Genomic DNA, 17,497 nt, shown 5'->3' on the forward strand with positions numbered 1-17,497 from the left:
TAGTATTATATGTCAGATGATTAAAGTAACCAACCAGATGGTATACTGCATACAAAATTCATATTTGAGCATAGCTTCAAGATATTTGCCAAATAGTTAGACTTTGGCGCATCATTTTTCTGCTTTGCATTCCTCTCCATAACAAGCCAGCGATGATGCAATGAGAAGTGGGAGACAAAAACAAAAGCAGATTATGTGCACTATTTCTGACTCGGGTCGGGGGGGAAGAAAAAAAAAAAAAAACCCCGCAAGGAGCAATAATTAATGCGATGTTCCGGTGTTCTGAGCTTTAGCACAAGTCAAAACTAACTCAGTGCATTTGATCTTTTAATAAACAAACAGCACTTTGCTAAAGTGCCTTTTACGTCGGTGACCAGCTGTCACCAGGCTTTGACCAGCAAGTGGAGGCATGCAAATTTGTTTAATAAGACCACATTGGTCTCTGCGGAGGCGTGTGAGCGTGCTGACATAAGCATTTAGTAGCTCTGCTCTCTTTGCACAGGCCTCCGTTTCCATTACTGTAAAAATGATCATTTGCCTTAAGGAACATGAAAGCATCGTTGTTGTTCTTAAAGCTCCACAGTGCAACTTTACAAGGCTGCAAGTATGAACTGCGCCTATAAAGCAGCAGACACATTTAATTAGGAGGAAATGAATTGGAATTATTTTTAATCCAAGGTCCATATAGGATTTGGAGCCACACATTGTAAATATGGCTTTGGAGTTAAATAGTGTGGATACTATCAAATATATTTGCTGCATGATATGCAAAATATAGATGAAAAAAAATATATACATGTTTTTTGTCAAAAGAGAAGGAAAAGGAATATTAAATTATTGAATTCTCTTTTTATTTACATTTGATATGACTCCATTTTATTGGGTTGTGTTATTAATGTTGAGAGTGCTCGTCAATATGGCTTAATTCCACTACTATATTACAAAAGACATCTGCTCTGTGCTATTATGGCCCAAAGGTGATTCCAAACACTTTGGATACCGAGTATTAGATCCAGACAGAAAACAAATCGAAAATGAGACAATATAGCTTCACGCTAAAGTGGCGGCAAGCAGAAGTCCAGATGCTTTCCTTTCAATTACGACGGAGCATTTGGCAGCGGCTGCCTTATTAACAATACTGTCATGATGAGGATAGAATATCTTCAAACATCACAACAGATGAGGAAAATAAACAAGCTGGGAAGCAGATCTACTTAAAAAAAAAAAATGATGCATGTTTAATTGCAATCTGTTCAAAATTTAAGTATTCGGAAACTACTTGAACTAAATGTGAGACATTTATTCATGCAGGGGGGAAAAAAAAACCTTGAAAAGTTTTCTGCTTCTCTCCTGGCTGTTCGGATCAGTCGAGGAACTAGCAACATGTGCATAATTCAACCTGACAGTAAATGTCAAGAGAGCAAAATCTGCTTCAGCTGACAAAGGTCAAACTTGGAGTTTGCCTCCCTCTCATGTTCATGTGTGCGGGCAAGAAGACTTTTTTGTCCAATTACCGCACCAACTGTCACTTTGACTGCAGGCATCCAAGGGACTTCTATTTAACATTCTGCCCATCATGAGCAATACTCGAACGAACAAAGCGTTCAGATGAAAGAACAGAGACAAGCGAAATGATGACTTCCTTCTGGGTGTCTGAGCATCTCAAACCTTCTCTAATGATACAACCCAGCAAGGGAAACCAATCAAGCTCCTCCTTTCACTTGTACTCTTGACATAATTGAGCATGGAAACATGACTTTACTGGCTAGTTGCCTTCCTGTTTTGATCTTTCTGCTCAGTGACATTGCAACTGACTTCCTATTAAGAGTTCAAGTTTTCTTGGCTCACTTTGGGGCTGTCAGTTTTTCTCTCTTCTAATGACCGAGTAAAGATTGGATTCAAGGGGAGACTGCAGGCAAGACAAGTTCTGCAGTGCTGCAGCCAAAGTGGTGACGACAGAACAGGGGAAAGTAATGTTATGTTATGCATAAAACAGTGGAATCATTTGCATTTTCATGGCATGGGAGGACATTTAAAAAAAAAAAAAAAAATCACTGGCAATATGCGATTTGTTTGGCTTATGCATGATTAGTAGGTTTCATGACATACCGTTAAAATAAAATTTACCTATGTAATGTTTATTTAGTATTTTCTTTAATACTGTTTTGCAATTCATAGTCTATTAAAACATAAATAATTCCATGTGGCTTTAGCAGTTATAACATTTGAAAGGTGATGTGGAGGATGTGGGAAGCCTCCCACATGGGACGAGAAATGCAAATGTCAGGAAAAAAAGTAGATGTGGTAAAATAATATAAGAGATTCCAAGAAAGTATCAGAAAATGCACTTTTGGCCTGACTTTTTCTGGCTCACTCCCACAGGTCCTCAAATAAACTTGTTTTGAACTCTTTCGAGGGTTGTTTAACATTCTGTGAAACGCAAGATAAGAAGGTCAACTCGATGTTGCCACTTTTATGTGAAACAAGATCCAGTGGCTGCCTTTTGCTAGCTTAGCATAAAATCGACCTCACTACCTCAAACGCTTAGTGTGCTTTTCACATCATAGATGTGTTTAAACTTTAATCCTTTATCGGCATCTTCCAGGCAGTGGGCAAAGAAAAATGTCTTTCTTATTATATTATAAAGTAATACGATTATCTTTTTTCAATACACTACATAAATTCTCGGGTTGTGTTTGTATTTAATTCCATTTGGTGCTGCATTGGGAAGAAAAATGAATTCAATAACAATGTTGTTACATCATCTTTGTTGCTCTATTTCCAAAATGGGATTTTATGATGTGGCCCAGAAACTCCAAATAATGGACTCTCATGCAAATAGAGGTAACACCGCAGGAATATAAAACATTTTCATAAACACTTTCTTATCCCTAGTTGACGCTTGGGCTGATTTAATATGCGCTGCAGTAACGCTGTTTTTTTTATTTCTTTATTCATCAAGGGACTGATCTTAAAATCAATCCCTTGTCCCCTGATAAAACAAAATCACTTGTCGGGAGGTGCGTAATGGCGGCCGACATGACGGTCGTCAAGTGCGCGGCGGGTGTTTTACATCAATTACGTGCCCGTGGTGAATGTGTGACCTTCAAACAGACAGCGAGAGAAAAAGGCGAGCGAGACATTCATCCCTTTTCATGTACGTCATCTTCAGGGGAAGGCCATAAAAGGTGTGTGTGACTTGCAAACAAACGTGTGTGTGTCAATTGTGTAAAACCAAAATCAAATACAACCATTCCTGGATGCATATGACATTTGGATTTTGAAATTTCGAGATTCGACGTTGCCCTTCTTCCAGTTTTGTCTGACCTGATTTATCCCCTTCAGTGCTCCCTTCATCCATTTAATCCAGCCTACTGAGGTTAGAAATAATGCCCTGTGGAGACAGACTGATCATGCTGCAGCCGGGTCAAAACAATACTATCGGGAGGGGCTCAAAATGGATAAAAGCTGACCATGACAGAGCAAACCACTGAGGAGAAAATAAAAAAGGATGCAGCCTTTTGCCTGGATTAGCCGGCAGGGTTTGTCGGCGGGTAAGCCATCAGTACACACACATACAAGTGAAGGTTCACGCTGACAGGAAACGATGACTTTACCTGGGAGATCAGATAGTGCTCCTCTCTCGATAATGTGCTTCCTATATAAAGTCTTCAGAACCTTGGCGCTGCCGAACCTCTTGAAGCGTCTCTTCACATTGCTGTAATACCACTCCAGGGACTGTGTCCTCCAAATCCTGCAGAAAAACAAATCATTTTATTGCAACATAAATTATGATTCAATATAGAATTAAACAATCATAGGGTTACATTTTATTTTATATGTAAGGATTTTTGTGAAGCCCATGGGCTACACGTTAACGGTGCAAAATTATTGTCTGCTTCTTGGAAAAGCAATGGATGGTCAGCAAAAGTACTTTTATTGCCAATAAATATGTCACCATTAGCACTACAGCGGGATGGAATGAGAGCAGAATGCACACAGCTTGTATTAATACCATCTCGCCCTTGCGCTATTATTATTTAAATAGGAATAATGTAGTCGTTTGTCTTTTAAAGTCGGAAATGACATTTCAATCATAAATACTAAATAGCAGTAGTAGGTCAGCTTTGACTTTCAAGCACGTTTTAGTATTCAAAGTGAACGCAACTGACCATGCAGTCTATGAATAATCAATGATAACCAATACGAGAACACAATGGTAAGTGGCGGAGCGCTGGAAAAAGCATAAACCGACAAACACCATAAACTATTAATGCAGCACCTCTATGGAAGTGTCAATCAAAATTAACATTAGAGATTTGGAACGTTTTAGCCATTGGAAATCAGTAACAACATTCCTTTGAGATGGATTTTCAAGGAGAAGTAATTGTAAAGACACAAGAGAAACAAAAGCAACACCATGAAGTGTTACCAGAGTGGCCCCCGGGGTTCCATGGCCTACAACGTTGACTGCTCCCCTCCCTCTTAAACACCTTTCCGCTTCCCGGTGGATTTATTATCATCGGCATCTTTCGGCAGGACCGTTTAATGACTCGCAGTTCCTTAATTTCCTGCCTCGGGTCCAGGTTTTTTTTTTTTTTGACGTGCAATATAAGTGGCTGCACAGGGAGGCATACCTGGGAGGGGAGGGGGTTGTCTCAAGATGCTAAAATAGGCTTTCATTGAGGAAACTGACATTTAAAACACAAATCACAATTATTATCTTTAATTAAAGCCTTCCAGCAATCAAGAACTACACGGCACAGTGGAGCCATGACAGGATTATTAGCCGCCACTTATTTATGCAAGTACGCCTTTTCATGACAAGCCATCACTTAGAAGGTGAGTCGGGAAAAAAAAAAAAAAAACGGAACAATTACAATTAGGAAAGCGATGATGAGAGCAAGAGAATCTTTCAGTCTTCTCAATGAATGAAGCATGGCATTTCTTCCCTGGAGGAACGTGGTTTAAAAAAAGAGGAGAAGCTTTCAAGTGTTAGATGAAGCTGCACGAGCTTATGGGAAAAGAAATATGCATAATGAGGTTGGGACAGTCCCATATTCTTAGCTGCTGCATGAATAAGTAAAAAGGGATGCCTATGGAAAGTCTCCTGATGCTTTTCTATGCTTTCTCCCAACATTTCTGCCCTCTCATTAGACTGGCTGCAATTACTGGGAAAAACCTTCTAGTCATTCTCCTCACAGCTCTTTTTGCCTTTTAAAGGAGCTCTTTTGAGTGATATTTTTAGGGAAAAATGCAATAAATTTGAGTGAGGTTCTGCTCCCTTAGGGTGGCTGCTGGAGTGACTGAAAGAGCAATAGGAGGCAACGACTGAGGAACAATACAGCAAAAAAAAAATAATCCTTGCTTAAGAAGGGATATAAACAGAAAATAAAGAAAAACAAACGATTTGCACAATGCTGTACAAAATGGATTTTAAAAAAAATATATTTTTCATGAGCGAGCTACACCACCTCACTAAACAAGCCCGCTGATTTATTCCGAGCTGCCACAACCGGTTGCCGGACAGAGGACAAAATGCTGGGGTCAAATGCTAAAAAGCAGATGAGATTTTCTCCATCTGGCAGCGAGTGAACACAAACGCATTCGCTCAGAGCCACTAGCCTGGCTTGCAACCTTTCTGGGAAGCCTCCGGAATATTGATCACCTCCCGCTGGCTTCCGATTGCCATTCGCATGGACAGGAAGACGAATAAAGAGCAAAGATGGATGTGAATCATTTTACATGTAGCCTATGCTCTTGATTCTTAAAAATGATGACTACTTTTATTTACCCGTGTCATTAAAATGTCTTCAGAGTGCCTGGCAACAGTTAAGCACTTTTCCTTGGCGAATAAAAGCGCTTTATTAGAAAACCTCAAGCTGTTTCTGCCTTTGGGCTAAACACACAGATAACTTCCCAAAGCACACTCCCGCCACATTTGCAAAGTAGCTTACGAAGATGCTTCAAACAAAATCACGCAATACAGAAAAGTGAGATAATCTGCAAAAGCCGCAGACGACATCTGGAGAGGCGAAGCTCGGGATTGTGGGAAATCTAGATAGACAATAGCCAGCAGTTATGATTACCATCAACACAGGTGGATTTACTTTGCGGAGAGCACAATTCATTGGGGGCTTGATCATAACGGTGTAAAGAAAATTTGCATGTCTTGCAAAAGACAACAAAAATTAAATTAGCTTTAAGGATAAGTCAGTGGACGCACACATACTGCATACAGAGCAACATTTATTAAGACTGTCGTATCGATCAGGAGTCACGTTGAAGTGGGAGCTGTCGTTTCGTAATGGACTGCACTGTTAGCACACTTGTGAAACTGCAGATTAAAGGTCATAAACTTGATCCAGCTCTGACATTGAAGGGAGCTGTCAGAGTTCATAGAGGTTGCCTGTTTAGGCCGTCGGACAAGTCACATACACAATTTAATGCTAAGTTGTTGTTTTTTTGCATATTATACTGCCAAAATCAATATTCAATGGAAAAGGAGAAAGAGATGATTTCACAAATGCTCACAAAATACACAACTCCAGCCGATAACTTCAAAAGAGCTACACAATGACCAGAGGCTAGCGAGCAACCATGTTACTTGAAGATTTATCAGACAGAAAATGTTTACCGACACGTCGGTCCGATTGCTTCACATGAAAGTTCCATTTGTGACTCACACAAACACAATATTTAATATAGTTACAAACATTTATGATCAGGCTCGGAATAAATCTTTGACTTTAGTTCTACTACCAAAAAATACCCTGCAGCGGTGCTTGCAAGACTGTAAATCCAAAATATCCCAAAAGAATACACCACTACGCACTTTTATTTTTTTATATATCTCACCTCACTGAGTCGTGTTTAAAAAAACAATCGCTTATCTGATGCAGCTATTTTGTGGCTTCTCTCTGATTTGATGAACCTCTAAACTGTGTGGCTGAAGATGGAGAGGGAAAGAAAGCTCACGGACAATTTGTTATCCTCCATTCATGCATGTTATTTCAATTTGACAGAGATCCAACAGTCTTGTGATCAAAGTTCTCAGCAACTCAACGTATAATTTGCATGGTTTGCCACTAGAAGTCTTCGACGTTCTGATGCATGCTGGGTTTTGTATAATGACACCCTTGTTTTGCATGTTACATGACCAGAATACATAATTGGCGCATCACTCTTGACAGATGTTTTAGAAAACACTGCGCTATGTGACAGCAGAGTTCAGGGCATTTTCATCGGAGTCAAGGTAAACTGTCAGTGTTCCTCTGGAGGCATCACATGAGCAATGATCCATGCATCTCCTCCTCAGTCTGGCAGACAGGGCGTGGGAGTGACATGACCGTGATGAATCTGCCGCGTTACGAATCACAAACAAAACACGCGGACACGTACGCAATAATCCTCTATCTCTCAGTCATCTATCCTTTCGCATTCATTGCGTGTATTTCCACAGGATTTGGATGACAATGACAGATGGCGGGAATGAGAGGGGGAATTACTCGAAAAACAAAGCAGGATGGCCAGTTTTGAGTTTAAATGCCACCGTAAAGGTTTCAATTTAAATTGTGCCATACAAATAAAAAAAATTGTCATGCACAGATGGCCACAACTAATTCCATTATTGGGAGTATTGTAAAATAGACTTCTCACCAAGAATCTATTTTCCTGCTAAATAAAAAAAAAAACAGCTTAAACTCCAATTCTCTAGGATTTGAGAGCAACTCCCAACAGAAATGTTGCTGTGTAAGCACCAAAACATTGGCAGCGTTTCACAGATGTCGGTTTCACCCCACTGGCTTCCGCTGATAAAATGTCAGAATGTGCTGATTTGATTTCAGAGGGGAGAGAAGACAGAGCCCAATCCACCGTGGCAAGCTCGCTCGCTGACAAGCATGGCCGACAAATGACTTGTGACTATGTTGATTTGCACATATGGTAATGAACCATAGCCAGCTTGAACGGAACAATACATATGTTGAACAGTATTATTAAATGCACAATATTACATTTAATTATGTTTGAAAACGTGCTTTTCGGTGTCAGAAACAAGCTACTTTTTGCACTGCATTCCTCGTAACTAGACGCATCGGAGGCACACCAGTAAAAGCTGGATTTATTTGACTGTCCATTTCAGATGGGAGCCACCCAAGCATTTATTGCCAGGAACGTGTGGAAAGACAGAATCCCCACTTTTAGATGTGTGACGACATCAGCACAACAGAGATTCTGCTGGCTTTGGAAAAAATGACCAGGTTGATTTTAACCGGTGCCAAGATGAGGAAAATGTTCACATATGGATTTGCATGAACTTTATTGAGAATTAAAATAGAAACAAAAAAAAAAAAACATGTGAACTGTCTCTCCAATGAGGGGCGGGTAAACTACATTCTCAAGGATGACAAATATTACTCCAATATTTTGTGCACATAAAGGCCCACACAAAGTAAAAAAAAAACATTAGTATGTATATAAGGCCATGGTATTCAAAAATACACACTCCACTCTATCTGATTGACGGAAAGGGACAAGCATATTGGGAGATGGCCAGCACAGAGTTGCTCATCCCAGGAGACCCAAGACTTAATGCACACTTAATAACATCACATTCCTTTAAACTTAATGAGTTCAAACAGCTCTCATCACTCAAGCGGAAAATCACAACGAAACACAGCCTGGCCTCTCTGCAGCAAAGCCTCATTTGAAATGCTGCAAAACTGGAGAGGAGGTGCAATGAGACAAAAAGCCCAGAGCGATGCACAAGCCTGCATGTTGGCGAGAGAAATGACTGTGTGCAAACCATCTGCGGTATAGAAAAAAAATCTGCATATTCTTTTAATTGGAGGACATTTCAAATAGTCCGAGACTGAGCTGTGTAAGTACAACACTGTGTGGCAAAATTACTGGGACGCATAAATGGATAACCCGTCAGTCTTAACACATTTGTCCCATAATATTTTTTCGACCTCAGGCCTCAGCATATATGGATATAATGGAAAGCAATATACTTCTCTCTCATGAGAGCGGAATTTCAAGTAGATGCGGGAAGAACATTTAATGAGTATGAAAATTGCCGCCAGTTGTTCCGACAATGATTTGCTGGTGTGAAATAGAATTCAACACTTTTCTGTCACAAAATTATTTGATAAATGTAAAGAAAAAAATAACACAGAATCAGAACGTATTGTTGTTATATCTTTCGGGAATAACTGCATTTATCTATAAAAATGAAGATCCGCCTGATTGATGTGCCCATCACATGACTATCATCTCATTGAAATTCTGCAAGCTTACCGAAGAATGAGACACAGCTCACATCATTATGCCTTCCCCTACAGATGATGAAATTCATCTTTAGGTAGTCAAGCCCAGATCAAACAATGCCGAGAGCCAAGGATTTATCGGGCTAAAACACAATAATTAGCTTTTTAATCCAATGGGTTTTTTTTGTCCACAATTGATGCCCGCAAAGAGAGAAAATAAAAAGATTTATACTTTCCAAAGAAGTAGCCTTTGCAATTATGACATTAAGTGACATTACTAGTGGTCCATTTAAAAGCCATCATTTGTTCTAATTTCCATTAGCAAGCTGTGGATGAGGATAAGCTCCCCCACAAGAAGGCCAAGAGGTGCAACCATCCATCTGCCCGATTCAAGACTCCACTTGAAAGAGCGTAGCCTTCAAAAGCAACATAAACTGTCTTTTGATGTTGGGTGGAATTGGTTGGAAGAAGGTTATTCCATCAAACGGTGGCTTTCTCAACAGCAGTTTTAATTTCCTAAAACATGCTATTTAAAAGTGCTGGATCCAATATAACCCAATTTTGGTTAAACGAAAAGTGCTCCAACCTTCTACTTTGACCGCACTTCCACCCCACCAGCTTCCTTGCCAGACCATGGCACACAGGTTCTCTCTCCAATCCCTTCGTTTTAGCTTCTGTTCTGACTCACTAGTCATTTTTTAAAGCGCTTTAAGAATCATGAGATTTCCAATCACTTGCCCCAGTACAGCCAGCCACAAAATAAGCCGGATCACGCGCAGCGTGCTGGTCAGTTTCCAAGGATCATCAACTGATAAGAGGCAAGGCTGCACACAATGAGACATCAAAAGAAAATCAGCAAAATGACGGCTGGTATTTAGACCTGGCAAAATTCACACACCCACGAGGAGCAAGCAGCCTCTTTGTGTTGTGAGTCCATGCCCACTTGTTTACCTGGACAGCAGTAATTTATCAACTTGGTCGCCTATCGTGGAGCACAGGGGGGAGGGGGCTCACAGCGAGGAGCTCTGACAAAGCAGGAATCGACACAAACTCTCATTGAAACACAAAAAGGACATAGAAGGATCGCTCGGAAGTTGACAGCCAATTAACTTTGACTAACGCCTTTCACACTGCACACCCCGCTTTGGATTCAGGTTATGTTTCGATAAATCAGAGGTTTTAGTCGAAGCTAAACGGCCTGGATTGTCTGGACTTAAATCTTCAGGATGTGCATATATACCAGATACTTCCATGACCTCCATTATTTGCTTGCATTTCCCCTCCAACTATGTAAATAGCCTGAGAGTAAAAACACAAGGCAAGCAAGCGATGGGACAGAGGAGAGACACAGACGTGTAAATTATTAAAGTTAAGACGTGGGCAGCGCCGGCTTTGTGGTGCTGTAGGGCACAGCCCTAGTCTTGCTTGCTGGCGCTGATAAAAATACTCCCTGAAGGATGGCCAAAAAAAGACCATCCCACCTCTCGTAGCTGCAGGTGATAGTCTGGAGGCAACCAGAGAGTTCACACAGGGTTCAAGAAGAAACAACAACTTGCAGGAGAATCATTCCGAGATGCTTCACTATATAATGCAACATACAAGCAGGTGGGAAAAAAAAAAAAAAATAGACAGGGAATATTTGAACATTAGCCAAAGGGCCTTATGTTTTGTCTTACTCATTCATTCAGAGAAAAGCCAATTAAAAATTAATACTTGTTTTTGGTTGGATGCTGTACTAGTTTGTAGAAGATGCGAACAAGACAAAGTAACAAAAAATGATGTCGCAATGTCAGTTGGAAGAGCAACCTCCGGGTGGTGGGTAGTATCGTTACAATATAAATTCTGTGTGCATATAGAAAATGATATGCTTGTATGGTGACATTGAAATAAATTCTATAATCTCCTCACAGTCAGGCTTGTAATTATGAAATTGAAGGAAGAGTTTTGATGCAAAGTGTATTACACTTGTGCATGTATACACACGTGCACACTGACACATGGGGCATGTATCATTTGATTATTTCATGGCCTTAAGAAGAGATATATATACTGTCATCCTTTTCAATAAATTAAGGATGAATGCGACCGATCTAAATGTCAATGTGTAAAAAAAAAAAAAAGGAAGACGATTCAAAATAGAAATTTAAAGAACCAGAAATGCCAGCAGAGGAAAAAAAGAAAAGAACTGAGAATTGAAGATGTTTTTCATGAATGTGTTGCTAATTAGGACAGACTCTACAAACACGTCCTTCCCTATCCTGCTGCCCTTACATCCTCTCGACCTCTGGCACTCATCATCCGCTCTTTCCTTTTAACAGTTCCCCGGCTGCTTGTCGCTTGGGGCCTAAACGGAAAGTGGGGAGGTGAGATGGTGGACTCTTCATATTCCCCGAAAAAAAAAAAACATTCCGGCTAGTGTATGCTGCTAATGGTGGATGTGACATGACGGGGTCTTAATTGCTCCAGTCTGAAAACAGCCGTCCGTGCCTGCTCAAGAGCAGAAATTCACGCCTGACACTCTCCATGTTCTATTTTTACCATCTGCAACACCCCAAGCTCCATTAATGGTCAGAACAACACTAAACCCAATCAATATTTTCCCCTTTCTGCTTAAGCTTCTCATTAAAACAATTAAATTCAATCGATTTGTTAGTTGTGCATGTGTGTCTTAAGATGGATTGACCGTGTCAGAAAAGTTCCAGGACTGGTCATAAATAGATAAATGTTATTTTCAGGACCTATTAGATGATTGCCCTACCACAATGCTCACCTTGAATGATCAATAGTTATAGCAGTCCTGGAAATTTTCTGACACACCTCGTACTAATGAGCAGGGAGGCAACCTCACCATCCGAGACCGTGTCTGTGAGCTCTGATTACAACTCGCCTGTTCTGGAGGGATCGGGCTTGTGCGACTGAGAATAATAACGGACAGCCGGGGAACGCGAGCGAGCGAGAGAGAAAGCTAGAGAGAGAGACCATTTGGCCTGTTCTATTGGGAATTGGATTTACATTTGGATTCTGCATGGAAATTGCAGAGCGATAAATGGGGATTTGGTATGGAGGGCATGATTTTTAAAGATACAGATCATATTTTTTTATAGCAATGAAACATAGCAAATCCTGGGGCAACAAAACACATTTAGTGTAATAGTGATCCACAAATATGTGCTTCCTCTCTCATAATTGGACACTAAATGCTCTTTTTTTCCCCATCACTTATCAACAAGTGAAACATAATTCCGTCATCTCTCAAGTGTGCTAATATGCCAGGAGAAATATATTCTCAAGCCCATAACTCATGTCCTAGCTGTAAATCATCGTTTCCGATGACACACCACCACCCGGAGAGAGTAATTCATGCTAAGAGCGGATTTAAGGCTGCTTAATGCGCTAATGATAAGTGCTGCGTTTACATGATGCTGGTCGATTGCGCTGTTGTGACATCTGTGACGAGTCTAAACCCCTAATGAGAACATTTATGAACCCCTGCGAACCGATACAGCCGTGTGTGAAACCTTGCCCACCTCATTCAAATGCCCCCCCCTCATTTTTTTCTTCCATTCCGACATCTCCCATATAGTAACAGCGCAATGGCAGAAAAGCTATCTCAGTACCCTGCAAAAATCAATAAAAGTCAAAAAGAGGCAGTGTCAGGGGATGGAAGGAGAAAATAAGGCCAAGTGGAGGGGGCAAGATTTGTCAAAGCCATGCACTTCCCCAATTTGACATCTGCTTTGAAGTATTAAAGATGACTGGCATGCAACATTATGCAGCATTTGAATATATTGTGGCTGCCTTTCATTTCCCAATTATCACACAAATTCCTCCGCTCTGATGCAACAGTATTTCCAACACCTCTCCTTGCCAATGGAAAAACCCTATTCATCCCATGAGTAGAGAGGGGGGGGGAGGGGGGGGGACTAACACCCAAAGGCATTTGGGCGCACAACAGACAGAGAAACATGTACGCCTTGTAAATATTAGCCATCTTTCAAGTAAATGTTGGCTGTTTACAGAAATGTGAATAAAATTCATTTTGCCCCCTCCCAAATCTCCTATACCTGTGCAACTAAGGATGTTAAAAGAGAGGAAGTCATTCAATTAAATAACAGTTGGATCCCAATAAAAGTCACACTGCAAATAAAAACAATAAAAAAAAGCAAGTCCCTAATGTGTGACTTTCCATCTCTCCTTTAATCATCCTTCTTCCCTTTCATAATTGCCTCCAGTCTCCACTCACCCAATTCCATTCTCTCATTCACCCCATTTTTTTTTTTTTTGCCCGCCCATGCGTACGAACCAACCTGCCCTTCTGGCACGCCGAGCACAGCCAGGCTTTGTCCTTCTTGTTGTACGTGCAGCAGGTCTTGCACACGTTGTACTGGCAGTCCAGGCACTCGCGTTTGGGGTTGAGCAGGAAGGTGAAGGGCACGCAGCAGCGGATGCAGCAGTGCTCGTTGAAACGGTGCTGCTTGGAGAGGATGGAGCATCTGCTTCCTTCCTCCGCCAGCTCCTGCTTCATCTCGCTGGAGCCGGGCGAGCAAGAGAGAGAGAGAGAGGGAAAATGAGAGACAGAAAGGGGAGGGGGGTGAAGGGAGGAGAGCATCTGGTCAAGTGGTGGAATATGACGGCGATGTGGAATCATCAGCGACACTATAGCGGGGTGCGGTGGCGGTTCATAGGATTTAACCAGCTTGTCACTCTTTCTACTCAGATTCTGTGTAACCATGGCTGACATTGTTTTTTTGGAAGACCCTGTCAAACTGCATCAGTCTGTGCACCTCCTTGAACCTCTTCATCTACAAACTATAGAATGATCCGCCTCAATTGAGGCATAGCCAGCATGAGAGCGATGATATTGAAAATGCTGCTTTGAAGGACACTTGCACAAAGCAGCCTGGAATGAAAAGCTTATTTTCAGAGTGTTTAGCAGCTTTAAAAAAAAGTGCACCATCTTTTTGACACTAATGAACTGCGGCTGACATAAATACCGACAATTGAAATGACACATTTGAGTTTTTCCTTTCAGTGCGAAGTTGACATTTATTTCCCAAACCGTTCGTTAATCACCCAGCTTGACTGTCATAAATATATTGGATGGAAGGGTGAAAGTGAGTTGAGCAAACAGCATTTATCGAAGATGTAAAACCATTACGCTGTTAACGAAAGGGAATGTTAAGTGTGTGTCGTTGTGCTGCTGCTGCTGCTGCCGCAACAGTCAATAAATTATAAACAGCCTCAACAACCTCCGCCCCCGACGCGCTGATTGCTTTTCTTCCGCATCATTAGCTGCGGAATGCTAATAAGATGAGCAAAGTCAGCAGGTGTGTGACTGATATTGATGCATGTATCAGATGACACCAATGTATACTTGGTAGCATCCAGATGCAATAAAATACATCAGCATACGTCCACATTCATTCAAGGACAAGGGCTTGTCCTTCCTAGCATCCCTTTGCATCAGTGTTCCTCTGTGTCCGCTTCTCATAGTGAATAAAATCCCACCACAGGGTCACTCTAAGTACTCGCAACCAGAACCAACATCTGTGCAGTTTGAAATACTCATAAAAGGTGATTAAAGCAGAGATAGAGCTTTAAATGGACAAAGTGAAGTTGCGGCAGATTTCCATTGTCGAGCGTGAACTTTGTACTTTGGATTAAAAGCTAACATGTCCATTAAAGCCCCAGGAGCATGAAAGTTTAAAGGGCTCGAGTGGCGAGCTTAGTTTGACCTTTAGGTTGTTCAGCTGGATATTTTTACCCTGCTTTATTTGATTTGATTTGTTCTGCGACTCAAGTGAATGCACGGCCAATTCGCTGTCCATGGTGCTGAAGTCAAACACAGAATTCGAGTCAACTTGTAAGCAACAATTTGCTTTGCTTTATATGATTTGATTTGTTCTGCGACTCAAGTGAATTGCACGTTAGGGTGTTATGTGCATGTTCGCTGTCCGTGGTACTGAAATGAAATCATTGAGCACCATTCTCAGGCTAAAATAACAAGAACTAAAAACTAAACTGGTAATTTGAGTAAAACTAATCCATAATTTCCACAAGGCATTAAAGCCCAATTCTGCTCAATACTGTGATTTTGTTGTACAAATTGTGGTCAACAAGAACAATTTGTGTCAAATTAAAGCAAGCGGTATTGGAGCGGGATGCAGACAGCTTAACACAAATGTGATTTCTCAATCTCATTTTCTATAAAGCATGCCCTGTGGTTGTTTCTCTTCTGTCAATATGTGTGATAGCAATCTATTAGGAAGGTTATTTTTATCTCTTTTATAGCTCATGTGATTGTATATTACATACACAGGCTGGCTTGGAGGTAAAGGTAGTCAAATTTATTAGTAGGCTCAGACGGCATTAAGCAAATTTTACATTTTCATTTTATAGGGTCATTAGCTTTGACTGGGAGCATTTTTCCTGAGGCTTATAGCCACCATTTTTATTTTTACACTGCAGTCATCATTAAAAAAAACACATAAAAATAACCAACAACAATGAAAATAGCAACGGACTCAGACAACTTCTCTGTGGCACTCCACAAATTTACATAAAGATAATTTTCTGGTTGTCAGATAGCTATTGGGCTATCCTTCAACTTTATCTTTTTTCAATTGAGGATTTCAAGTCATGGTTTAGAAAAATGTGTCTGTGTATTGATGCAATTAAACACAATATAAGTTCATGTCGAGTAGCATTTGGAAAATACAAATATTATGTACTCTCCACTTGAGTGATTCCCTTGTTTAGGCTGCCTCAATTTATTACTCTAATTACATCAGACGTCTTGAAAAAAAAAAAAAGCTAAAATTCCACTAGTATAAAATATGAAGCAAAAAGTGACTGCATTGGAGAAACATCATCCATCAGTCAGCGCACCAGGCTGCCACCAAACTAATCAGTAATTGTAGATATGAAAAAAACATTTGACACTTTGATTAAAATACATTCCAGAATCCTAAATTGATGATCAGAAAAGTCAGATCTCTTTATCCAAGCCTCCATTAAGGCTTAAAACAAGCAAAATAAATGATGACCTCATTCCATCCTGAACATGTTCAGGATGTACCACTCCTAAATTTATTGCTTGGTTTGAAATCACTAGGTGGCCTTGCCTGCTCCCACACACTCGACCTTCTCACTCTACTGAATTGCTCTCCTCAGATGTAAAAACGAGAAAGCCCACATTGACATCTAAAGCTGTCATTCACTCAATTTTCAAAAGCGTTTTATAAATAAATAAGTGGATCATTATTAATTATTATCAGGGAGTCCAGTATCAATGTTTAAATGTTTATTATGAAATGTTATCGTGGAGAAGTTTGAGTGCCATAGAGCTTTGAGTATGTCTACTGTGTGTTTCAATTTGATCTTGGGTGTACACACACTTCTTTGAGGAGTCTGATTGAAAAGAAAAAAAAGCGCTTGGCAATTGTGAATTGATCGCATGCTCTCTCCAAGAGCCTAACGGAGCAATTTCGAAATGTTGCTTTGATTTCCAGAGAGCGCCTGCTACGAAAGCACCGACGCTTTCTTGTTGTTCTTGCGCAGAGAGTCATATAATGAAAATACCCTAAAGAGGCTCCAAATGAGAAGCTTCTTAAGTGCTCAATCCATTTCAATAGCATATTCATGCTGCCTTTCTAAGTGCTTTTTTTTTTTATGAATGCTGGAAAGGATTAAACAAAATAAATAAAAATAATTACCAGGGCAGTTTTATGAGACCAGATGCCGAGGTCGGGACTATACCAGTGTATCCTTGTACAATCATTTCCTACAAAATGGAGTATAGCCAGCCCAGTAAAACGGTTCAGGAGTTTATAATCAATCCTTGACCACGTGTGTACATTGCGCTGCAGCCTTTCGTCAAAAGTGGGTCAGTTGACTTGGAAGTGGCACAAATACAAATGATGTCTGCAAGCTTAAAGCAGCCAGAAAAGTCATTACAAATCTGTTTGATCTTGATAACGATATTTTTTGTCTTTCTTCTTTATATCATCGTTACCCAAGGCGTCCGATTCCACTGTGCATAAGGAATTAATGATAAGGAAACATGCTCAACAGAAAAGGCAATACAAGAAATTAGAGCAGAGAATTAAAAAAAGTATTAGCAAGAATGGGTCACATTCGCTTCCTCAATGTGGACTGTCTCTAACCTTGAGCGTAAAAACAAAGTGTGCTGAAAGCAAATGTGGTAAATGTCTACAATATGCATAATT

At 40.5% G+C, this 17,497-nt stretch overlaps 1 protein-coding gene across 3 annotated transcripts in view; it reads right to left on the reverse strand.

Annotated features, from left to right (window-relative positions):
- Nucleotides 1-17,497, reverse strand: part of LOC125985680 (rab effector MyRIP) — a 41,961-nt gene that overhangs the window by 9,495 nt on the left and 14,969 nt on the right. For all 3 annotated transcript variants that reach the window (XM_049748658.2, XM_068648765.1, XM_049748657.2), the window contains exons 3-4: nucleotides 13,577-13,798; nucleotides 3,618-3,754 (exon numbers count right to left, since the gene is read on the reverse strand). In XM_049748658.2, the coding sequence (XP_049604615.1) occupies nucleotides 3,618-3,754; nucleotides 13,577-13,798 (359 nt within the window). The remainder of the gene's footprint in view (nucleotides 1-3,617; nucleotides 3,755-13,576; nucleotides 13,799-17,497) is intronic.

The sequence above is a fragment of the Syngnathus scovelli genome, chromosome 18 (assembly GCF_024217435.2).
Source record: "Syngnathus scovelli strain Florida chromosome 18, RoL_Ssco_1.2, whole genome shotgun sequence".
In the NCBI taxonomy this organism is placed as follows: domain Eukaryota; kingdom Metazoa; phylum Chordata; class Actinopteri; order Syngnathiformes; family Syngnathidae; genus Syngnathus; species Syngnathus scovelli.